Source organism: Gastrolobium bilobum, unplaced genomic scaffold (assembly GCF_033153095.1).
Source record: "Gastrolobium bilobum isolate Gb01-03AN ecotype WA unplaced genomic scaffold, APGP_CSIRO_Gbil_v1 utg40131, whole genome shotgun sequence".
Taxonomy (NCBI): Eukaryota; Viridiplantae; Streptophyta; class Magnoliopsida; order Fabales; family Fabaceae; genus Gastrolobium; species Gastrolobium bilobum.
The window spans coordinates 83,379-102,869 of NW_026896531.1; the positions used below are offsets into that span (position 1 = coordinate 83,379).

Below are 19,491 nucleotides of genomic sequence, written 5' to 3' on the forward strand. Positions count from 1 at the left end.
CCCGCCAAAACGTTGACAAAGAAAACCCAACAAAATAAAAACCATTACTTGTATTGTATACGAGGAAAATATCTATCATATTAAAAGATGCAAAGTTATGTTATTTTAAGTAAGAAAAAAAGATAGATCACAAGAGAAAATGAGTGAAAAAGAAAGTTTGAAAGATGTGAATAGAGTCAAAGGATATAAAGTGTGTCATTTGAAATGACACCTCTTTTTCTCATTATATATACGATATATATTAAAATAATTCTATTTTAGAGAATAAGGTACTAAGAACAACCAAAAATCTTTACAGTGCAGTTTACAAAAAAAAAATAAAAAAAAATCTTTACAGTGCAACCAATGTAACTCTTATTGTAAATTTTCTTAGCGCTTCCTGCCCAATTGAATAATGAATATTTTGGTGGAATGATCAATAATAGCCTTATCAATGGTTTGGACAACCCTACTCTAAATAAAATAATATTTTCACAAAAAAGCACTTGAGATTGAGCAAAAGAGGTAGGATAGGAACATATTAGTATAAAATGAGATTAATATTTTTCAGAGATAATTTTATATTATATATATATATATATAAAACTGTGTGAGATTCTTATTAAATCATGTGAAGAGAAAAAAAAAATTAACTCCATACACTTATATATTCTTATTAAATCATGTGAAGAGAATTTTTTTTTTTAACTCCATACACTTTTATATATATATATATATATATATATATATATATATATATATAATAAAATTTGTCTCCTACAATACACCACAATTGTTTCTTTATAAAATAGCAATTGGGTGAAACCAATTTTACCTGGTTCATGACTTCATTGGCTAAAAATATTCACTAAATTTAGCTGTTCATGTACTTTACCATAAGGTTTGGGAGTGAATATTTGGGTACAGACTAAATCATATATGGACAGAAACGCAATCTTTCCCATCAGAGTAATTCGGTGTTGTCCAAGAAATCTACTTGCAGAGTAGGGTGATGCAACGCAAGTTCGTAAGGTCAATTATTTATATACTTATTTAATTTTTTATTATTATTATTATTTTTACCACTGGCGTTTACGCATCCCAGTATCCAAGAGTACAACAATCTGCAACAATTAACCCTTGACTTATAATATTTACACTCAAGTGCATTAACTTCAAAGATTGAAGAAAGTACAGAAATAATAACAATAATAAGTCTAATACTATGACTTGGCAGTACACTTAGCCAGTCCACGGTGGCTGACTGGTGGCGCCACCCCAACACCATTGCCGGAAATTTTAAAAAATCTAGATAAAGATGAAGCATTCGAATGATACAAGTGGATTTTCCAGTGACTCATTAGCAGAAGACCATTTACCCTCCATGGCCGGATTCTCCTTTTTCCGGCGACCATTTACCGGCGGCGTGGCTCTGACCCTTGCAGGGGACTGGTTCGTTCTTCTTGCAGATGGGCTACGACCCATGACTGGTCTAGCTGTTCCGGTGTCTGCATGCGGGGCCGGTGACCTCGACCGCCGGAAAGAGTTGTCGCCGGGATCTTTCCGGCGATGCGTTCCCCCATTGCCCATTTTTTGACCCATTTGGTCTCTGCACTGAACCAACTTCACAGACCCAACATTCCTTGGAGCATGAGCCGTTCTCTCTCTTCTGCAGCCAAAATCACCGGAAAAGGAACGGTTTTTCTGCCATTTGGCCGGAGATCTATTGACCCTTTTGCCGGTTTCTTCTTCTGCCTCCTCTCTCTGATCGGTGATTGTGGTAGTTGTGGACATGGTTTCGCTAAAGCTGCAAACTTCTGAGATGTCTTCTTCGGCTTTGTTAATGGGCAATGCCTTCTTCTCAACCTTGCTTTCTTCTTTTTCTTCTTCTTTGAACTTGTCAAAGGCCATGTTTTGGTGTGGCTTTTGCGGTTCTGATTTGGCAATGTTTGTTGGGTTCCATTTGGGGGTTTCTGAGAGCACTTCCTTCACTGTCTCTTCCTCTACTTGAGGTGTTTCTCTGTTGCTTTCTGAGGGTTTTAGTGGCTCAGCAACTGCTTCTGAATCAGGGAATTTTCTTAGTGATGAAGCTTGTGAGGTTGAGGCTTTGTTACTGCTCACACAGCAACCCATTTGGCTATATATTTTTTTACTGTGTTGGAAGTCTTTCACAATCAAAAACCACTAAACCAAGCATTTGGTTTCATTCACAGAAGAGAGATTGTTAGGGCAGGATCACAAAGGTTATGGGATTTTCCCAAAGAGGTAGCTTTCTATGACACAGGTTACACTCAAAAAGTAGAGGGATAGACAGCTAATGTTAGTTAAGAAAAGAGAGCGAATTGATGGGATGAAGGGAGTGCATTTATTGTGAGATCTTCACCAAGTCACACAAGCAATTGGGGTGGACAAGTAAACATTTTAATACCAAATACAAGAAACAGTGAACAAAAGTTAAAATACACATGAATTTGGATAGATTCAGCCAAAAAAAAAAATGCGACTTGTTTTAATGTATATGTATGGGGTGAAACCTGTCGTTTTGTGCATGATACTTATCCCTGCTCTTATTAAAGTGTATATAGATAGTGAAAAAAAAAAAAAAAAAATCCTGCAGAGGATAATTGCAGTTGAACATCAGGGGCTTGTGATCTGTGCCCTATCTGTACTATGCAAATTTATATAAGGTGCAGCGGATGGTAAGTTCAGAGATTTCGGTTAATCTCACAACCTTCCCGTGTGAGTTAAGGTATGTGATGTCCAATGGAAATGGGAAAACTACAGTGGATTAAATTGTTTTTTTATAAAAGAGAATTAAAATCAAACGTACTATAAGAGGCGGATTGATGGGGTTGTGTTGTGAGTCAGTGATCTTGCATAATTGTGTCAAATTCTATAGGCTATCAGAAGTAACATTATCAACACTTCCAAGCACAAAAATTCATCAGTGGATTCAATGTATTGGTTCTCAGAGGAACAAAGAACAGACACTTTTTTGCATGCATGTGCTTGTACTTAGGAGAGATTAACCCGCCAACGGGGGTCAATGTTGGTGCAATGCCGCGAAAGTGGGCAAATATGTGCACTGAGATTACTGACAGAGTATTTTGCCACTTTTTTAGCAAAAATTTACGGGGAAGTATATTTTGACAACCAAGTTGTGTTATTATACCAAGTGACTACCAATTAATCTCACCGTTAGATCGATTATGTTGATCCAACGGTTATATTTATTTTCACCTTTGTATGGTCATGGTTTCCCATACAAAGGTGTAAATAAATATAACCGTTGGATCAACATAATCGATCTAATGGTGAGATTAATTGGTAGTTGGATCAACATAACCTTTGTAATCTCGTTGCACTGTGTAACGAGATTACGTGACAGGGCCTAATTCGCTGCATTGTGCAGTGTTTTATATGGCAACAGTAACAATTTGACACGTGAATTGAGAGAACTATTAAAAAAAGGTAAAATCATTTCTGCAGCCGCTTTACGTACAACGACGACAGGTGTTATGGTTATGATTCCCCACATTTTATGCTTTCATCCTTTGTATGGTTATGATTACAGCAACTGAATGTAAACCCTAAAAAAAATCAGCATTTTAAATTGTCTTTATCATTTTTTCATTGATACTCCATTTGACACTCTATCGTCTTTATTGTGTATTATATTTTTCAAAAAGAAAACAAAAAATAAATCAGCATTTATTGGACATTATATCGTCTTTATTGTTTTTTTATGTGCACTCGATCGTCTTTACTATGTATTTTATTTTACAAAAGAAAAATAAAAAACAAATCAGTATTTATTGAACATTAAATCGTCTTTATCATTTTTTCATGGGCACTTCATCGTCTTTATTGTGTATTATATTTTCCAAAACGAAAACAAAAAACAAATTAGCATTTATTTGACATTAATTCGTCTTTATCGTTTTCCTATGGACACTTCATCGTTTTTTATTGTGTATTATATTTTTCAAAAAATAAAACAAAAAACAAATCAGTATTTATTGGACATTAATTCATCTTTATCGTTTTCCCATGGACACTCCATTGTCTTTATTATTTATTATATTTCTCAAAAAGAAAACAAAAAAAATCACCATTTATTCGTACTCTTAATTCACGTGTCAAATTGTTACTGCACCATATAAAATGTTGCACAATGCAACAAATTAGGCTCTGCCACGTAATCTTGTTACACAGTGTAATAAGATTTCGTGGCCTTAAATTTGTTGACATAGTGTCACTAATCTCACTGCACAGTGCAGCGAGTTTAGTGAAGTGACATTTTGACAAATTTTTTTTCCAATTCGGTAAATTTTGCCAAAAAGGTGAAATGATCGTTGTCCCAAATATATAATTCGGGTAAGTAAAAAAATGTTAATGTGTCTGTTAGAATTTCTGGAAAAAGTGGTATATTGAAAACATTTTTTCCGTTTATAAAAAAAAAAACATTTTTTTCTCGTTATTAACATGTAGATAGTAGAAAACATAGTAATTATTATACAGTTTGAGATGGAGCGATGAGGGTAGAAAACATAGTTTCAGGTAATGGTATTTTTGCTACCAAACTATGGCTATAAATAAAGGGAATAATGTTTATCATTTTAAATGACATAAAGTTATGTCATTTTAAGAAAGAGACAGACACATACTTTTTTTTTTATTTAAATTTTAAATTAAAAAAAATCACTCATTTTCTCTCTCCTATGATTTCTATTTTTCTCTGTCTATTTCTCTGTTAAAATGACAAACACTAAACTCATAAATAAAAAGACCACAAGTGGGGTTGCAGGCGCATTCACTAATTATGTAGACTTTTTATTTAAAAAATAAATAAGTAATATTTAATATATGGACAAATTTTACCAGTTTAAGTTGTGAGAGATATTAGTGGTCTCAACATAGCGTCTTTCCCCTTATTGAGCCACATGACACAACTCAAAATATACAATTTATGATGCATTTTTATATCCAAACTTATTGAATTTATTCAAATTCAAATGCCTCTAACAATAATAATAATAGAATCAACTAACGCTGAGAGAGAATCTGCTATTAAAAAAGAAGAGGCATTTGAATTTGAACAAGTTAATTGACGTTTGCTTATAAAAAAATCCAGCATTAATTGATATATATATATATATATATATATATATATATATATATATATATATATATATATATATATATATATATGAGGTAGGATCCTTTGACACTGGTGTCAAATTTGAAGTTTGACACCTCATCTAAGAGCCATTAGATCAAAAAAGATCAATGGTGTCACATGCTTACAAATCAGAGTCGTTGATCTTTTTTGATCTAATGGCTCTCAGATGAGGTGTCAAACTTTAAATTTGACACCGGTGTCAAAGGACTCCTGCCTATATATATATATATATATATATATATATATAGAGGTAAGATCTTTTGACACCAGTGTCAAATTTCAATTTGACACCTCATATGAGAGCCATCAGATAAAAAAAAAAAAATGGTATCATATGCTTACAAATCAAAATCGTTGATATTTTTTGATCTGATGACTCTCAGATGAGGTGTCAAAGGATCTTACCTCATATATATACATAGGATTTTGCAACTCTGCTGTGACTGCAAAATTTGAAAGTTTGCAGCTGACACAAAAACATGGTGGGTCCCACCATTTTTTAAAATAAAAAAATAATAATAAAAAAAAATGTTTGTGAATGTGTGGCAGGAGGAAATCATTTCTACAGTGACAGCAGAAGTGATTTCCCCATATATATATATATATATCTATATATATATCTATATATATATACACATATATATATATATATATATATATATTTATTGTAGAGACAAAAAACATGTGAGACACATATGTTAGAAAAAATTATATGTAGGACCCATGTCAGTACGGAAATCAAAAGGTGTGTAGAAAAATTTCAATTCTCATGTTGAATGAGAATTATAAAACTATATATATATATATATATATATGAAAAAATATTTTTACAGCCACTTTAGACAACATTATCTACAGTTATCATTTTTAATTAAGTTTGACCAGTAAGATATAATTGTAACAATAAAATTATTCTTTTTTTTTCTCTTCTCAGACATTGTCGGCTGAAGTGGTAGAGAGAAAATGCAATATGCAATTTTTATATCTTATTGACCAGACTTAGTTAAAAAGGATAATTGTAGACAATCGTACCATGGTAATAAAGAAAAAAAGAGAAAAAAGAAATCATAATCATTTAAAGTGAATCAATTAGTATAAGAAAATAAATAAACAAAATGACGTAGTTTTTGGGTAATAAATATATATATGGTAAAGGATCTTAATTGTTAATTTCTGTCAATCAACGATTATTATTTATTGGGAATCAAACTATAGATTAGTCCCATAAGCGGCTCAAAGAGTCGAACCCAGGGGAATACCGAAGGTTCTGATTCGCCTCAAAGAAATAATTAAGATTAGTTTAAAAAAAAAACTAATTAATTAATCATTAATTCCACAACCGTTAATTGACGGAAATTTATAGTTAGAATTTGGTGTCAAAATGTACCCAAAAAAAAAAAGATTTGGTGTCAAAATGTAAAGTTTGACACCGATGTCAAAGAACCTTATCCCAATATAACCGATGTCAAAGGATCTTATTCCAAAATATATATATATATATATATATATATATATATATATATATATAAAAGGTAAGATTTTTTAACATGAGTGTCAAATTTAAAACACATTTCATCTTAAAGCCGTTATATTAAAAAAGACATTTAATGGTGATATAAAAAATCTACCATTAATTGATCAACTACACCCTTCTCAAAGAAAAGCAGTCAGATTGAAAGTGTAGCTCACAAGCAGGTTGGTGGAGCAAAGAATCCTCATTTTAATTTTTCAATGAAAAGAGACCTTGAATTGAACCAACGTTTAGCTTAAGACACTGTTATTAGCTCTTGCTTTTAAAAAGAGAGAACAAAGCAGGAGAACAGACAGTGACTCTCTCTATCTGTATGTAATTTGGATGATCAGAGCTATCTCTTCCGTGTCTTTTTCATTCTCCATAACCCTTTCAAGTTTACTTGGCTCTGATTTCTAAAGGGTTTGTTTCTTTTCTCACAAATACCTACATTCTTGTCAAAGTTTATACCTTTGCTTTGTTCTGTTGGTTCAATTTTCTATTTTAAGTTTAGTAACGTTGTTGAGCCTTTTATGTATGGTATCCGTAGAAGGCATTGGAAAAGGTGGTGGGAGTTCGAAACTGAAAACAGATTCTCTGGAAGAAATGAGTTGTACGAATTTGGAGTTGCATTTGGGAATTTTGTTCATCTCAGTGATGATTTTCACTGGAACTTTATGTGTTGGGGACACTGACCCGCTTGATGGTATAGTACAGGGTTCTTAATTTCTAGCTTCAATTCTCATTCTATGATGCTCTACTTCGTTCTTAGAGAAGGTGTAGTTAAACATCATGCATATTCTATTTGCATATGTTATCTAAATGTTTTCTCTTAATGTGTTTGTGGTTAACAGTTGCAGCAATCAATAGTTTATATGTGGCTCTGGGTTCACCACCCCTTCAGGGTTGGAAACCCATAGGAGGAGATCCGTGTTTGGAACTGTGGCAAGGTGTGAGTTGTGTCTTCTCCAACATAACTGCCTTGTATGTACCTCGGAGGTTTTCTCCAACAAACGCAATTGTTTCCCTCCTCACTTTCTTAAACTGTTGTTGGTTTAATCTTGTGTTTTTGTGGTCCATACTGTAGACAATTGGTTTGAAAAGTGTAATGTTATATTTTGTGTTTCCTGAGTTGTTTAATTGATTGAGTTCAATGTGATCACTTGGGATATGGCTCTATAAAATTTGTATTTGGATTGACAGACAACTGGGAGGCACGAATTTGGGTGGACAGCTGGGAAGTAATTTGGATTTCCCATCCATCATAGAAATGTAAGTGTTGTTTTTTCAAAGATAGTGGTAAATGTCATTAGCATTTCTTTCAAAATCACTGAATTCAGTATTATCTATATGAATATTTCCATTGTGATTTAGAATGAGTTAATCCTCGGTATTGCATTTTTTCCTTGGTAACCATTGAAATTCTAAACTTTTGTACAATGAGCTCCTAATTTTCCAAATTCACTGGTTACTAGAGGAATCAAATTTGTTTTGGTTATTGGGGAATTTTATAACTCTTGTTGCAATCCCTAGTTTTCAGCATCTAGAATGTTTTATTTTTCCTCCTTAATCTTAGGAGTTTGTTTCGTTATTTGTTATTTAAATTCCTAGGATTAGTTTGTTTCTGATATTTTTCCTGTTTAGTTAAAATAGGATTCAGTTTTCTAGTTTTATCTCTTTCCCTGATTATAGGGATTTGTTGCACTGGAATATTTCTGGTGTCTATTTATTGTACGTTTTGTTTTCTTTTAGTTTTAATGGAAAAACTGGTTCCATCATTCAAACTTTCTATATGGTATCAGAGCTTGATTTTTAAGGGACTGATCCACCCATGGCTACCAATGTGCCACTCTTTGGCACCATGAGAGCCTACCAAACTACTTCTTCCAATACCACCGGTACAAATACCACTCCAACAACAACCCCACTCAATGTTTCAGCATCAAACCAAACCAACAACAACTCAGCAGCTGTCATTACCAACGATAGTCCAGCATTAGTCATCACTGGTCATCGATTCAATGGAGACAATTATTTGTTGTGGTCACGCAGCGTTCGTATGTTCATTGGAGGCCGTGGCAAGGGAGATCATCTCACCGGTACGGGTGATGCTGCTCCTCTGGAAACCAGTCATCCACAATACAAGAAGTGGTCCATTGAAAATAACCTTGTGATGTCTTGGTTGCTGAATTCCATGGTGCCTGAAATAGCTGAAACATACATGTTGTGCTCCACAGCCAAGGAAATTTGGGATGGCGTGAAGGAAGCCTTCTCTAAGGAAGATAACACAGCTGCCTTGTTTCACATCAAGGGGATTCTTCGTGATCTCAAACAGGAGGACAAGGATGTCACCAGCTATTATAATTCACTCCTAAAATTCTGGCAACAATTGGATCTTTATGATCGACATGAATGGACTACTCCAGCCGATACTCTTCAGTATAAGAAAATTGTTGAACAAGACCGCACCTACAACCTTCTTTTGGGACTCAATCCAATCTATGATGGAGCTCGCAGCCGCATCATGGCCACTCGCCCTCTGCCATCCTTGCGAGAAGTTTTTTCTGAATTAAAGTGGGAAGAAAGCCGCAAAGTTTTGACCAATAGCATCCCAAAAGTTGATGCACCTTTGGAAGCAGCAGCCTTTGTCTCTAGACCCAACAATGCAGACTCCAGACCTAGGCGAAATGGTAAGCTCTGGTGTGACCATTGCAACAGAACTGGGCATATTCGGGATACATGCTGGAAAATCCATGGCAAGCCAGCTGATTGGAAGCCAAGACAAAACAGAGACTTTAATCATGTTGCTGCAGTTGTAGAAGATGTTCCGCAAGCAAAATCCGAAGGCCATACATTTACAAGGGAACAAGTGATAGCCATACAACGCATGCTGCAAGATTGCAATAAGGACAAATCTAATCCCTCATCTGATAGTCATCAATCAGGTACATTCCATACAGCTCTCCAATCCGATCTTGATAAATGTGATTCCTGGATGGTAGATTCTGGGGCTACAGATCATATGACTGGTAATTCCTCTCTTCTTTCTGAATACTTTCCCATTTTCGAGGCAAAATCAGTAAAAACAGCAAATGGAGGCTTAGCCAAGGTTCACGGAATTGGTGTTGTTCACCTATCGTCAACCATATCTTTAACTGGAGTTCTCTACGTTCCATCTCTTACCTGCAATTTAATTTCTATTACCAAATTGACCAAGGATTTAAAGTGCACAGTCAAATTTACCCACGTTGATTGTATTTTTCAGGATTTGGCATCGGGGAGGACGATTGGCAGTGCTAGGGTCTCTAATGGTTTATATCAACTTTACACAGCCGCGGTTATGAAGACTCAAGACAGCACATTTGCAGCAACTAGCAATTTGAATAAGGCTCTTTTATGGCATTTTAGATTAGGGCATCCAAACTTTCAATATATGAAAAAGATGTACCCTTCTTTATTTAATGAGAATTCGAATTTTCCTTCATGTGATATATGTCAACTTGCAAAACAAACTCGGTCTCATTATCCCTTACAAATGCATGTTCCTTCTAAACCATTTGCCATTATCCACAGTGATGTGTGGGGACCTGCAACTGTTAAAAGCCTTACGGGTGCTCGTTGGTTTGTCACATTTATTGATGATCATACTCGAATGACATGGGTGTACCTATTAGCCAATAAATCTGAAGTCACATCCACCTTTAAAGTCTTTCACAAAATGATCCTTGCCCAATTTCAAACCCAAATCCTTACCCTTAGATCTGACAATGCACGTGATTATTTTAACTTGGACCTTTCAGCTTACCTAAAAGACCATGGCATCATCCACCAGAGCTCTTGTGTCAATACCCCACAACAAAACGGTGTATCTGAGAGAAAAAATCGCCATTTACTTGAAGTTGCTCGTAGCCTACTCTTTGCCTCAAATACATCCAAAAATTATTGGGGGGTAGCTATTCTTACAGCCACTTACCTTATCAACCGCATGCCATCTCGGGTATTACACTTCTCCTCACCTTACCAAACACTCCTCACTGCATTCCCTTCATTGACCTTAACCCCAAATCTCCCACCAAAAATTTTTGGTTGCACCGTGTTCATTCATAACTCTCAAGGTGGTAAATTGGATCCTCGGGCTCTTAAGGGCATCTTTCTTGGCTATTCCCCTACTCAGAAGGGGTATAAATGCTTCAGTCCAGCCACACATCGATTCTACATTACTAAAGATGTCACCTTTTTTGAACATCAGCCTTATTTTTCCCAAACCGCCATTCAGGGGGAGATCCCTAATTCCAAGGAATGGTTGTTTGTGACTAATACTCCAGAAAACTCTGCTTCAACAGCCCCTACACCGGTCTTAGGTGAATCTCAGGAAAATGACACTTCATCTAATGGCTTATCCTCTTCCGGCCCGCTCCAGAAACCGCCTGAACAGCAGCCCCTGCAAGTCTACACGCGACGGCCCAAATACAGAACAGCTTCTGAGATGCTTGAACATGTTGACAAACAGATTACCTTGGCTCCTGGTCCAACTGAAGAAACCATTAGTCCTGCACTTGACCAAACTGAATCCTTGCTGCCAAGTTCTGATGATGCTCTGCACATGCCAATTGCACTTCGTAAGGGGGTAAGGACATGTACAAGTCATTCCATCTGTAATTTTATATCCTATGCTAATCTTTCCTCCAGGATGCAGCATCTAGTCAAGAACATTGACAAGGAAACCATTCCTACATCCTACTTTGAGGCATCTAAGACTACTGAATGGTGTTCTGCTATCCAGGATGAATTGCATGCACTCAAAAAAAATGGCACTTGGGAGATAGTTACCTTACCACAAGGAAAATCAGTGGTTGGCTGTAAGTGGATTTTTACCATCAAATATAATGAAGATGGGAGTATTAATCGCCATAAAGCAAGACTTGTGGCCAAAGGATTCACTCAGACACAGGGCATTGATTACCACGAAACCTTTGCTCCAGTAGCAAAATTTAATTCAATTAAAATTCTTTTGTCCATTGCTGTTTGCCTAGATTGGCCCCTTTGGCAAATGGATGTGAAGAATGCATTCTTAAATGGTGACTTAGAAGAAGAGGTTTACATGGAAATTCCCCAAGGAGTGGAAGATGGTCAAGGATCTCGAAAGGTATGTAGATTATTAAAATCCCTTTATGGTTTGAAGCAATCTCCAAGGGCTTGGTTTGATAAGTTTACTGCAGTTGTCAAAAATCAAGGGTACTCCCAATGTCAAACTGATCATACTATGTTTGTTAAAACTGCACCTCATCAGAAAATTACAATATTAATTGTCTATGTTGATGATATTGTGATTACTGGTAATTGGGAGGATGAGATAAAGCTATTAAAGGAGACGTTAGCTCACAAGTTTGAGGTCAAGGACCTTGGAAAATTACGATATTTTCTTGGAATGGAAGTGGCAAGAACTAAGGAAGGAATTTCAGTTTCTCAAAGAAAATATACTCTTGATCTGCTGAATGAAACAGGGATGTTGGGATGTAAACCTTCTGATACACCAATGGAGGCGAACTACAAGATAGGACTCAAACAAGAATGTGCTTCGGTAGACACTGAGAGATATCAAAGACTAGTTGGAAAACTCATTTATTTAGCCCACACTAGGCCTGATATTAGTTTCCCTGTGAGTGTGGTCAGTCAATTTATGAACAGCCCAAATGAAGAGCACTTGGAAGCCGTCTACAGAATCCTACGATACTTAAAGATGACTCCTGGTAAAGGATTGTTCTTCAAGAAAAATTCCAGCCGTGATATTGTGATTTACACGGACGCTGATTGGGCAGGATCCATTATCGATCGAAGATCAACCACAGGCTATTGCTCATATGTGTGGGGAAATTTGGTCACTTGGAGGAGTAAAAAACAGTCTGTGGTAGCCAGAAGCAGTGCTGAAGCCGAATACAGGGCATTGTCCTTAGGCACTTGTGAGGGAATGTGGATTTTAAGAGTCCTAAAGGAGCTACACCTCGAATACAAGGATCCTATGAAGATTTTCTGTGATAACATGGCCACCATTGGAATTGTCAATAATCCAATCCATCATGACCGTACCAAGCATGTTGAACTTGATAGAAATTTCATCAAGGAAAAAATTGATGCAAATATTATTGATCTAAGTCACATTTCCACAGGGTCCCAGATTGCTGATATCTTAACCAAGTCTTTATCAAGAATTAAATTTGAAGGACTAATTTCCAAGCTGGGAATGCTGGACATCTACCACCCAGCTTGAGGGGGAGTGTTGCAATCCCTAGTTTTCAGCATCTAGAATGTTTTATTTTTCCTCCTTAATCTTAGGAGTTTGTTTCGTTATTTGTTATTTAAATTCCTAGGATTAGTTTGTTTCTGATATTTTTCCTGTTTAGTTAAAATAGGATTCAGTTTTCTAGTTTTATCTCTTTCCCTGATTATAGGGATTTGTTGCACTGGAATATTTCTGGTGTCTATTTATTGTACGTTTTGTTTTCTTTTAGTTTTAATGGAAAAACTGGTTCCATCATTCAAACTTTCTATAACTCTTGACCAATAGAAGAAATAACTTTGTTTTGGATGGGTATCCATATTGAAAATGGTTGCATTTGTTTTATGTGCTTGCTTGTTTTGGCTCCATAATTGTGTTATTATTTGCATGAAAACCTCATGAAGCTTTCTGTTCCCCATTTGGGCAGGGATCTTAGCAACAACCACATTGGAGGGACTATTCCATCCACTTTATCCCCTACTCTGAGAAACTTGTATGTTATCTTTATCATCTCCATATTCATAACTTGTTTTACTGCATTGACTAAATCATTTCTATCCATATCCTTAAATACAAGTCTCCTTAAACAAGTTTCTGATTTATTTTTCTAAATTTAGGTCTCTGTCAGATAACCAGTTAACTGGAGGCATTCCAGATGCCTTATCCTCATTAACTCAATTGTCAGACTTGTGGGTTTATAACATATCTTCTTCTCGGTATCAAGTTGTTATATTTTTCAATAATCTGTTTCTTCATTTTGAATGAGAATTTTCTGCTGCCCTTTAGATCATTAAAAAATAACCTTCTAGATGGACAAATCCCAGATACGTTTCTACAGCTCACTGGTTTGATGAATATGTAAGAAATGATGTTAAATCACATTGATATTTCAGTGTCTTTATTTTATTAGCCATGACAGGAACCCTGTGCCATGCTGCAGGGATCTGTCAGGTAACAACTTGAGTGGTCAGCTGCCTCCCTCAATAGGGAATTTGTCATCGCTTACTACATTGTGAGTTAAACTTCTTGCAACTAAGAGATTGTATTTGCCTACTTGTTAAATGATAATGTTCTTTATTTATTTTGCAGATACTTGCAGAACAATCAACTTTCTGGAACCCTTTTTGATTTGCAGGACCTCCCGCTTCAGGATCTGTATAATTCTTAGAACCCATATGCTCTTTACAGAATAAAATGACAATTGTCCACAATTTATGCTCGGGAGGTTTAGAGTTTGTTTTTCAGTTAATCTGTGAATTTATAATGATGTAGGAATATAGAAAACAACATTTTCTCAGGGCCGATTCCTCCCAAGTTGTTGACTATCCCTAATTTCAGGTGATTCATGGTTTGTTGAACTTTTGAATATTTTTTTTTTCTGTTCTAAAGGTGCTTTTTAAGCTAATTTCCTTTTCTTTTTTATTTCATTATGAGAACTAGGCAACTAGCGACAAAATCTAAAGTAATATGTTAGGACTATCCTTTTCCAAATGATCTGAGCGCATTATTTTTGGCTTGGTTTTTTTGCGTATGGCTTTAGGGTAAAGTAAATTCATTTATAGCCTTATTACCCAATCACTTGTACAAATTAGTTATAGTAGCATTTACTTTGCAGAAAAGATGGGAATCCTTTTAATACTACTGTCATTCCATCACCTCTAGCTGCATCTCCTTCACCTGTGGCTTTGGCTCGTTCCCCAGAAGAATCACCTTGGAAAGTGGCAAATAGTCCCTCTACTTCCATGAAAGCACCAACACTAGCAGTTGCTAGGAGGTCTTTCAAAGCTAAGAGCATATTTTGGATTGCTGGTGGAGGGTTTTTAATATTTATTGCATTAGGAATTTGTCTTTTAATGTCGTGGTGTTTTAAGAGAAGACCAGAGAACAAAAATTATAAGAAACACAACGTGGGTGTGGATTCAGGACCTTTGCATAAACATACATGCAGTGACTCTTCTTTTGAAGCAACTAATGATGAGGAGAAAGGTCAATCTGATTCATCGTAGATGAAGCTCCTATTCTTTTATTTTTACCTGTTGTAATGTAGCTTCTCAAACTCTATTTGCAATTCGAAATGACACAGCTGAGAAAGCATCACTTGTATATGGAGTACCAAATAGAAGAACGAATTTGATTCGAAATGTGCCGGATGAACAAGAAATACATGTGAAAACAGTATCTGCAACTTCAGAATGCAAAACTGTTTATGAATTAAACAATACAAGATGGGGTTCCAAACTTCCACCCCTGCAGCCAGCACCTCCACATCCTCTCCCAATCATTCCTGGGGAGAAGTTCATCATAAATCCAGCTATATCTACCAAAGTAACTGAAAGACAAATTATAATGAGTTCTGTCAAAGTTTATACTGTTGCAACACTTCAGCAGTACACAAATAGTTTTTGCCAAGAAAATTATATTGGGGAAGGCACACTTGGCCCAGTTTATAGGGCTGAGCTCCCTGATGGAAAGGTAAGGCTCTTCTAGTTTATGTATTTGTTTTTAAATAAAGGATTCCTTTATATTTATTTCAGCTTAGTATGTGGGCATTCTTTTATGTTCATTACTTCTCAAACTTGGCCATGATTCCTCTATCAAGGTATTTCTTGTTTGTCACTAAGGCCTCTGGCAATAGGAATACTCTTTTTGTGCTGTTGGGGAATTTTTTGGAGATTGCAGGAGCTTGTTTGTGTTTGTTCCTTATCTGTTGGTCCCTCTCAATATGCTTGAATTGACAAATTTGACATCTGGGTGATCCTTGGTAGTTCCTCCTTCCTCTGAGACGTGGATAGCAGTTAACTACTTGACAGCCATTAATTTGTGGAATATAAGGAATGTAATGCTTTATGATTTATGATGATTTCTGTGCAAACTTTTGTTTCTTGCTTTCTTGACATGGCCCATTACTTTATCATTCTCCTTGTGTCTCTTATTTAACTGATGCTTCGTATGCTTATGTCTTCCAAATAATCTTCTTTGTAGCTACTGGCAGTTAGGAAGCTGAATGCCACTGCTTCCATGGGGCAAAATCATGAACAGTTTCTTCAATTAGTTTCCACTATCTCCAAAATTCAACATGCTAATATTGTACAGCTTATGGGCTACTGTGCTGAGCATAGCCAACGATTACTTGTATATGAGTATTGCAATATTGGGACCCTGCATGATGCATTGCATACAGATGATGAACTTCAGATTAAACTTTCATGGAATGAACGGATTCAGGTGTCACTTGCAGCTGCAAAAGCTTTAGAGTAAGTTTAGCTATTCGTAAGAAAATCTGATACCCTCTCGTATAGCCAAATAAACTCAATATAGGTTGGTGAGCAATGCTTGTCTTGTTCTTGTGGTTGGAAACATAACTTTTGCATGTTAAGTATTAATAATAATATCCAAAGTTATTTCTTAAAGGGACATAACTTACACACTTCCAATTTGTACAATTGTGCAAGGTTTTAAAGCATATAATGTGAAATTGGATCCCCATCCAGATGAGGAGGTTATATTTTAGACTAATAGCACTAGTCTAAGGCATTGGTCATTTTCTTGACAAACGTAACTTTGATCAACTCCTTTTTATCTTATGTATTAGGTATCTGCATGAGCACTTTCAGCCACCTATTGTGCACCGAAATTTTAGATCTGCTAATGTTCTCCTGAATGACAAGTTAGAAGTGAAAGTCTCTGATTGTGGATTAGGTTCTCTACTATCTTCAGGCTTTGCTGGTCAGGTAGCCCTAGCTTTCATTTCCTCACTTAAACTGATATCTAGTTTGGGCTACTGGTTCTTTTGTGCTTCTTAAATGTGTTTAGACATTCTTGGAGAGCTACTGAACATGATGGAATAAATGGCCTAAAAAACCTGATATAAATTGGAATAAATGGCCTAAAAAACCTGATATAAATATGGAAGTACAGAAACATGTGGTCAGATTTTTCAAAAAGGAAAAAAATTCAGACTGTAAACGTAGCTAGTTACTGGTAGGATCTGGTAGCGTCAACAAAAGGTTCAATTCTGGTGAACATTCATTGGTAGGTCATTTGTAAGGATCACTTTAAGTACTTGTTAAGGCTTGGGGCATGCTTAGACCTTGGAATGGGTCAACCTCCCCCTCCCCTTAAACTTTTATGTACCAATAAAAAAGATGCAGTCATGGAAGTTCTTCAGATGTAAAATGATTCAAGATATTGTTCCTCCCTCTCCCACTTTGTAGCTAAATTATGAAGGCTGCTAATCAAATTTGATTATAAAATCAAATGGATGATTGGTCTGTTTCTATAAGCTTTCTGAAGGATTATAACTAAAATGACTTAGATTCCGACTCTCCCAGTACTCAAAATTTCTGAAAATTCAGTTCCACATATTAGGGTGTTTTGTGCCTTGAAGGCTGATTGATCATCTTACTCCCGTTTTAATAAAAAATTATGACTTTACCCCTCTTTCCAAACTATCTATCAATTTGTCCATCTTCTCAAATTATATATTAATCTGCGCCATTTTGACCAAAATTTGACCCACACTTGAGTAAATGAGTCATTTACTAAGTAAATGACTTACAAGGACTAAAGTTTGGTTAAACTTCGGTCAAATAGGGGCAGATTGATATATAGTTTAAGAAGAGTGTATATTGGTATATAATTTGGGAAAATGGAAGGTGGTAAATTGATTTTAAAAGTGAGACAAAATAATCAATCAGCCTGTAAGATGACACCAAATACTCTCTGTTACACGACCTGAGATATATAAGGTTAGCTTTTCTGCTATCTTTGTTGCATTTCTGGCTAACACTTCTGCATATTCTCAGTTGTCAGGACGCTTCCTAACAGCTAATGGTTACAGTGCTCCAGAATTTGAGTCTGGAATTTATACAAAGCAAAGTGATGTCTTTAGTTTTGGAGTTGTGCTGCTAGAACTTCTCACTGGACGAAAATCCTATGACAGGTTAGCAATCCCAGTAGTGAGTCAGATACTTGTGTTCAGTAAAATCATCTTTAAAACATTGGATTTGGCTAAGGCACCATTTATTATGTATTTTTAGCTCACGGCCTCTTGGAGAGCAATTTTTGGTAAGATGGGCAGTTCCTCAACTACATGACATTGATGCATTGTCAAAAATGGTTGACCCTTCCTTAAATGGAGCCTATACTATGAAATCCTTGTCACGTTTTACAGATATTATTTCTTCATGTATACAGGTAATTTTCCCATTACTTTCTATGCCAAACCCCAAAAAGAAGAAAAAGTAAATAATATTTAATGATCAAACATTGTCATCATTTTGTATGTTTTATAATACTGGTTGTTAAAGTTACCATATCCTCTTTTGGACTGTGGGATAAGAAAACATAAAAACTATTTATTTGAATGATATATATGATACCACTTTTCTTTCAGCATGAACCTGAATTCCGGCCAGCAATGTCAGAAATTATTCTGGATCTCTTGCGGATGATGTAAAGGGTAATGTAGAGCTATCAATTAGAAGATGAACTGTAGGTTATGACTACCAAAATTTTCTGGATATTAGCAATTCATTCTTTTTATTATTTTTGGCAGTGAGGTCAATTGTTTTGTTATGTGTGAAGTGAGAACTATGCTTGCTAATGTGATTTTATTTAGGGTTTTGTTATATACACTACACAGGAATATGTTTTTGTCATCTAACTTTTTCATCTCTCTGATAATGTCCTAAGGGTACATTGCGAGGAACATGTGTATTTCTTTTTTTGTGTAACCTTTTCATTGTGAGTTAGCATTTTGCTGGGAATGTTATGATGTAGCTTACCGTCCAATTGTTTTTTCCCCTTATAATTTGTTGGAAAATGTTGTGCACATCACATTTTTTACTCACATCTCTCGTATCAGTGAGATAGCAGAATGAGAATGATGGCGTGTAAAATTTGTAGTTATAATATGGTAAAAACCGTGTGGATATGATATGTTGTGTGTCCGGTGTGTGTGAATAGATAGACTCAATAGTTGATGATCAATTCCGATTCTTTTTTTATGGATTTTTTTTTTCTGATTGAGATGTACGGATCCATGGGTCCATGTGTCTATATAGATTTTATTCATGGATTAATGAAAATTTGCAAAAGGGCTATTGGCATATGCCATTCTATGAGTCTCTTCCGTTTTGCATATGGCATTGCCAGCAATAGCATGTACTAATTCGAAACTTAGTATGAAAGCCATATTTTGATCCGGTCATTTCTAGATGTCATGGCATTAGACTTTTTGCTTTTGGGCAATGTCATGCGGGAAGAAGGAATAATTTTTCATTCTTGGGTGCGAAGTAGGAAGTAGGAACCCACAAAATAGGGTCTCTTATCTCTTCAGATATATAGCGAGTATATTGTTTTAGATTTGCTTTATGTTGCTAATGATGGTTAATAATAATGATAATAATTAGGCATGTAGACTTTCAATTGAATTAGTATTTATACAAGAATTTTAAGGTAAACATTTATGTAACTCTAACCTAAAGTAAAGAGAAATATACAGGCCCTAATATGACAACGGATGAAAGCTCTAGTTTAAGC

General features: G+C 35.5%; 2 protein-coding genes across 2 annotated transcripts; one reads left to right on the forward strand and one right to left on the reverse strand.

Annotated features, from left to right (window-relative positions):
* Nucleotides 1–1,287: 1,287 nt before the first annotated feature.
* LOC133300291 (uncharacterized) lies at nucleotides 1,288–2,112 on the reverse strand. Its single transcript, XM_061499811.1, has one exon. The coding sequence runs from the start codon at nucleotides 2,110–2,112 to the stop codon at nucleotides 1,288–1,290; it is 825 nt and encodes a 274-aa protein (XP_061355795.1).
* A 4,856-nt stretch (nucleotides 2,113–6,968) lies between these two features.
* LOC133300284 (protein STRUBBELIG-RECEPTOR FAMILY 3-like) lies at nucleotides 6,969–18,546 on the forward strand. The gene is made up of 17 exons (XM_061499803.1): nucleotides 6,969–7,094; nucleotides 7,222–7,377; nucleotides 7,526–7,655; nucleotides 7,875–7,943; nucleotides 13,376–13,441; nucleotides 13,566–13,637; nucleotides 13,735–13,806; nucleotides 13,889–13,960; nucleotides 14,038–14,103; nucleotides 14,221–14,286; nucleotides 14,564–14,934; nucleotides 15,032–15,420; nucleotides 15,931–16,202; nucleotides 16,541–16,679; nucleotides 17,754–17,890; nucleotides 17,988–18,144; nucleotides 18,344–18,546. The coding sequence occupies exons 2-17, from the start codon at nucleotides 7,278–7,280 to the stop codon at nucleotides 18,404–18,406; spliced, it is 2,241 nt and encodes a 746-aa protein (XP_061355787.1). The 5' UTR covers nucleotides 6,969–7,094; nucleotides 7,222–7,277; the 3' UTR covers nucleotides 18,407–18,546.
* Nucleotides 18,547–19,491: the final 945 nt, after the last annotated feature.

Coding starts and splice junctions, on each gene's coding strand:
- LOC133300291 (XM_061499811.1), bottom strand. CDS start 2,112: ATGGGTTGCTGTGTGAGCAGTAACAAAGCCTCAACCTCACAAGCTTCA.
- LOC133300284 (XM_061499803.1), top strand. CDS start 7,278: ATGAGTTGTACGAATTTGGAGTTGCATTTGGGAATTTTGTTCATCTCA. Junction 7,656..7,874: donor TTCTCCAACATAACTGCCTT/GTATGTACCTCG, acceptor TTGGATTGACAG/ACAACTGGGAGGCACGAATT. Junction 13,442..13,565: donor TCCCCTACTCTGAGAAACTT/GTATGTTATCTT, acceptor TTCTAAATTTAG/GTCTCTGTCAGATAACCAGT.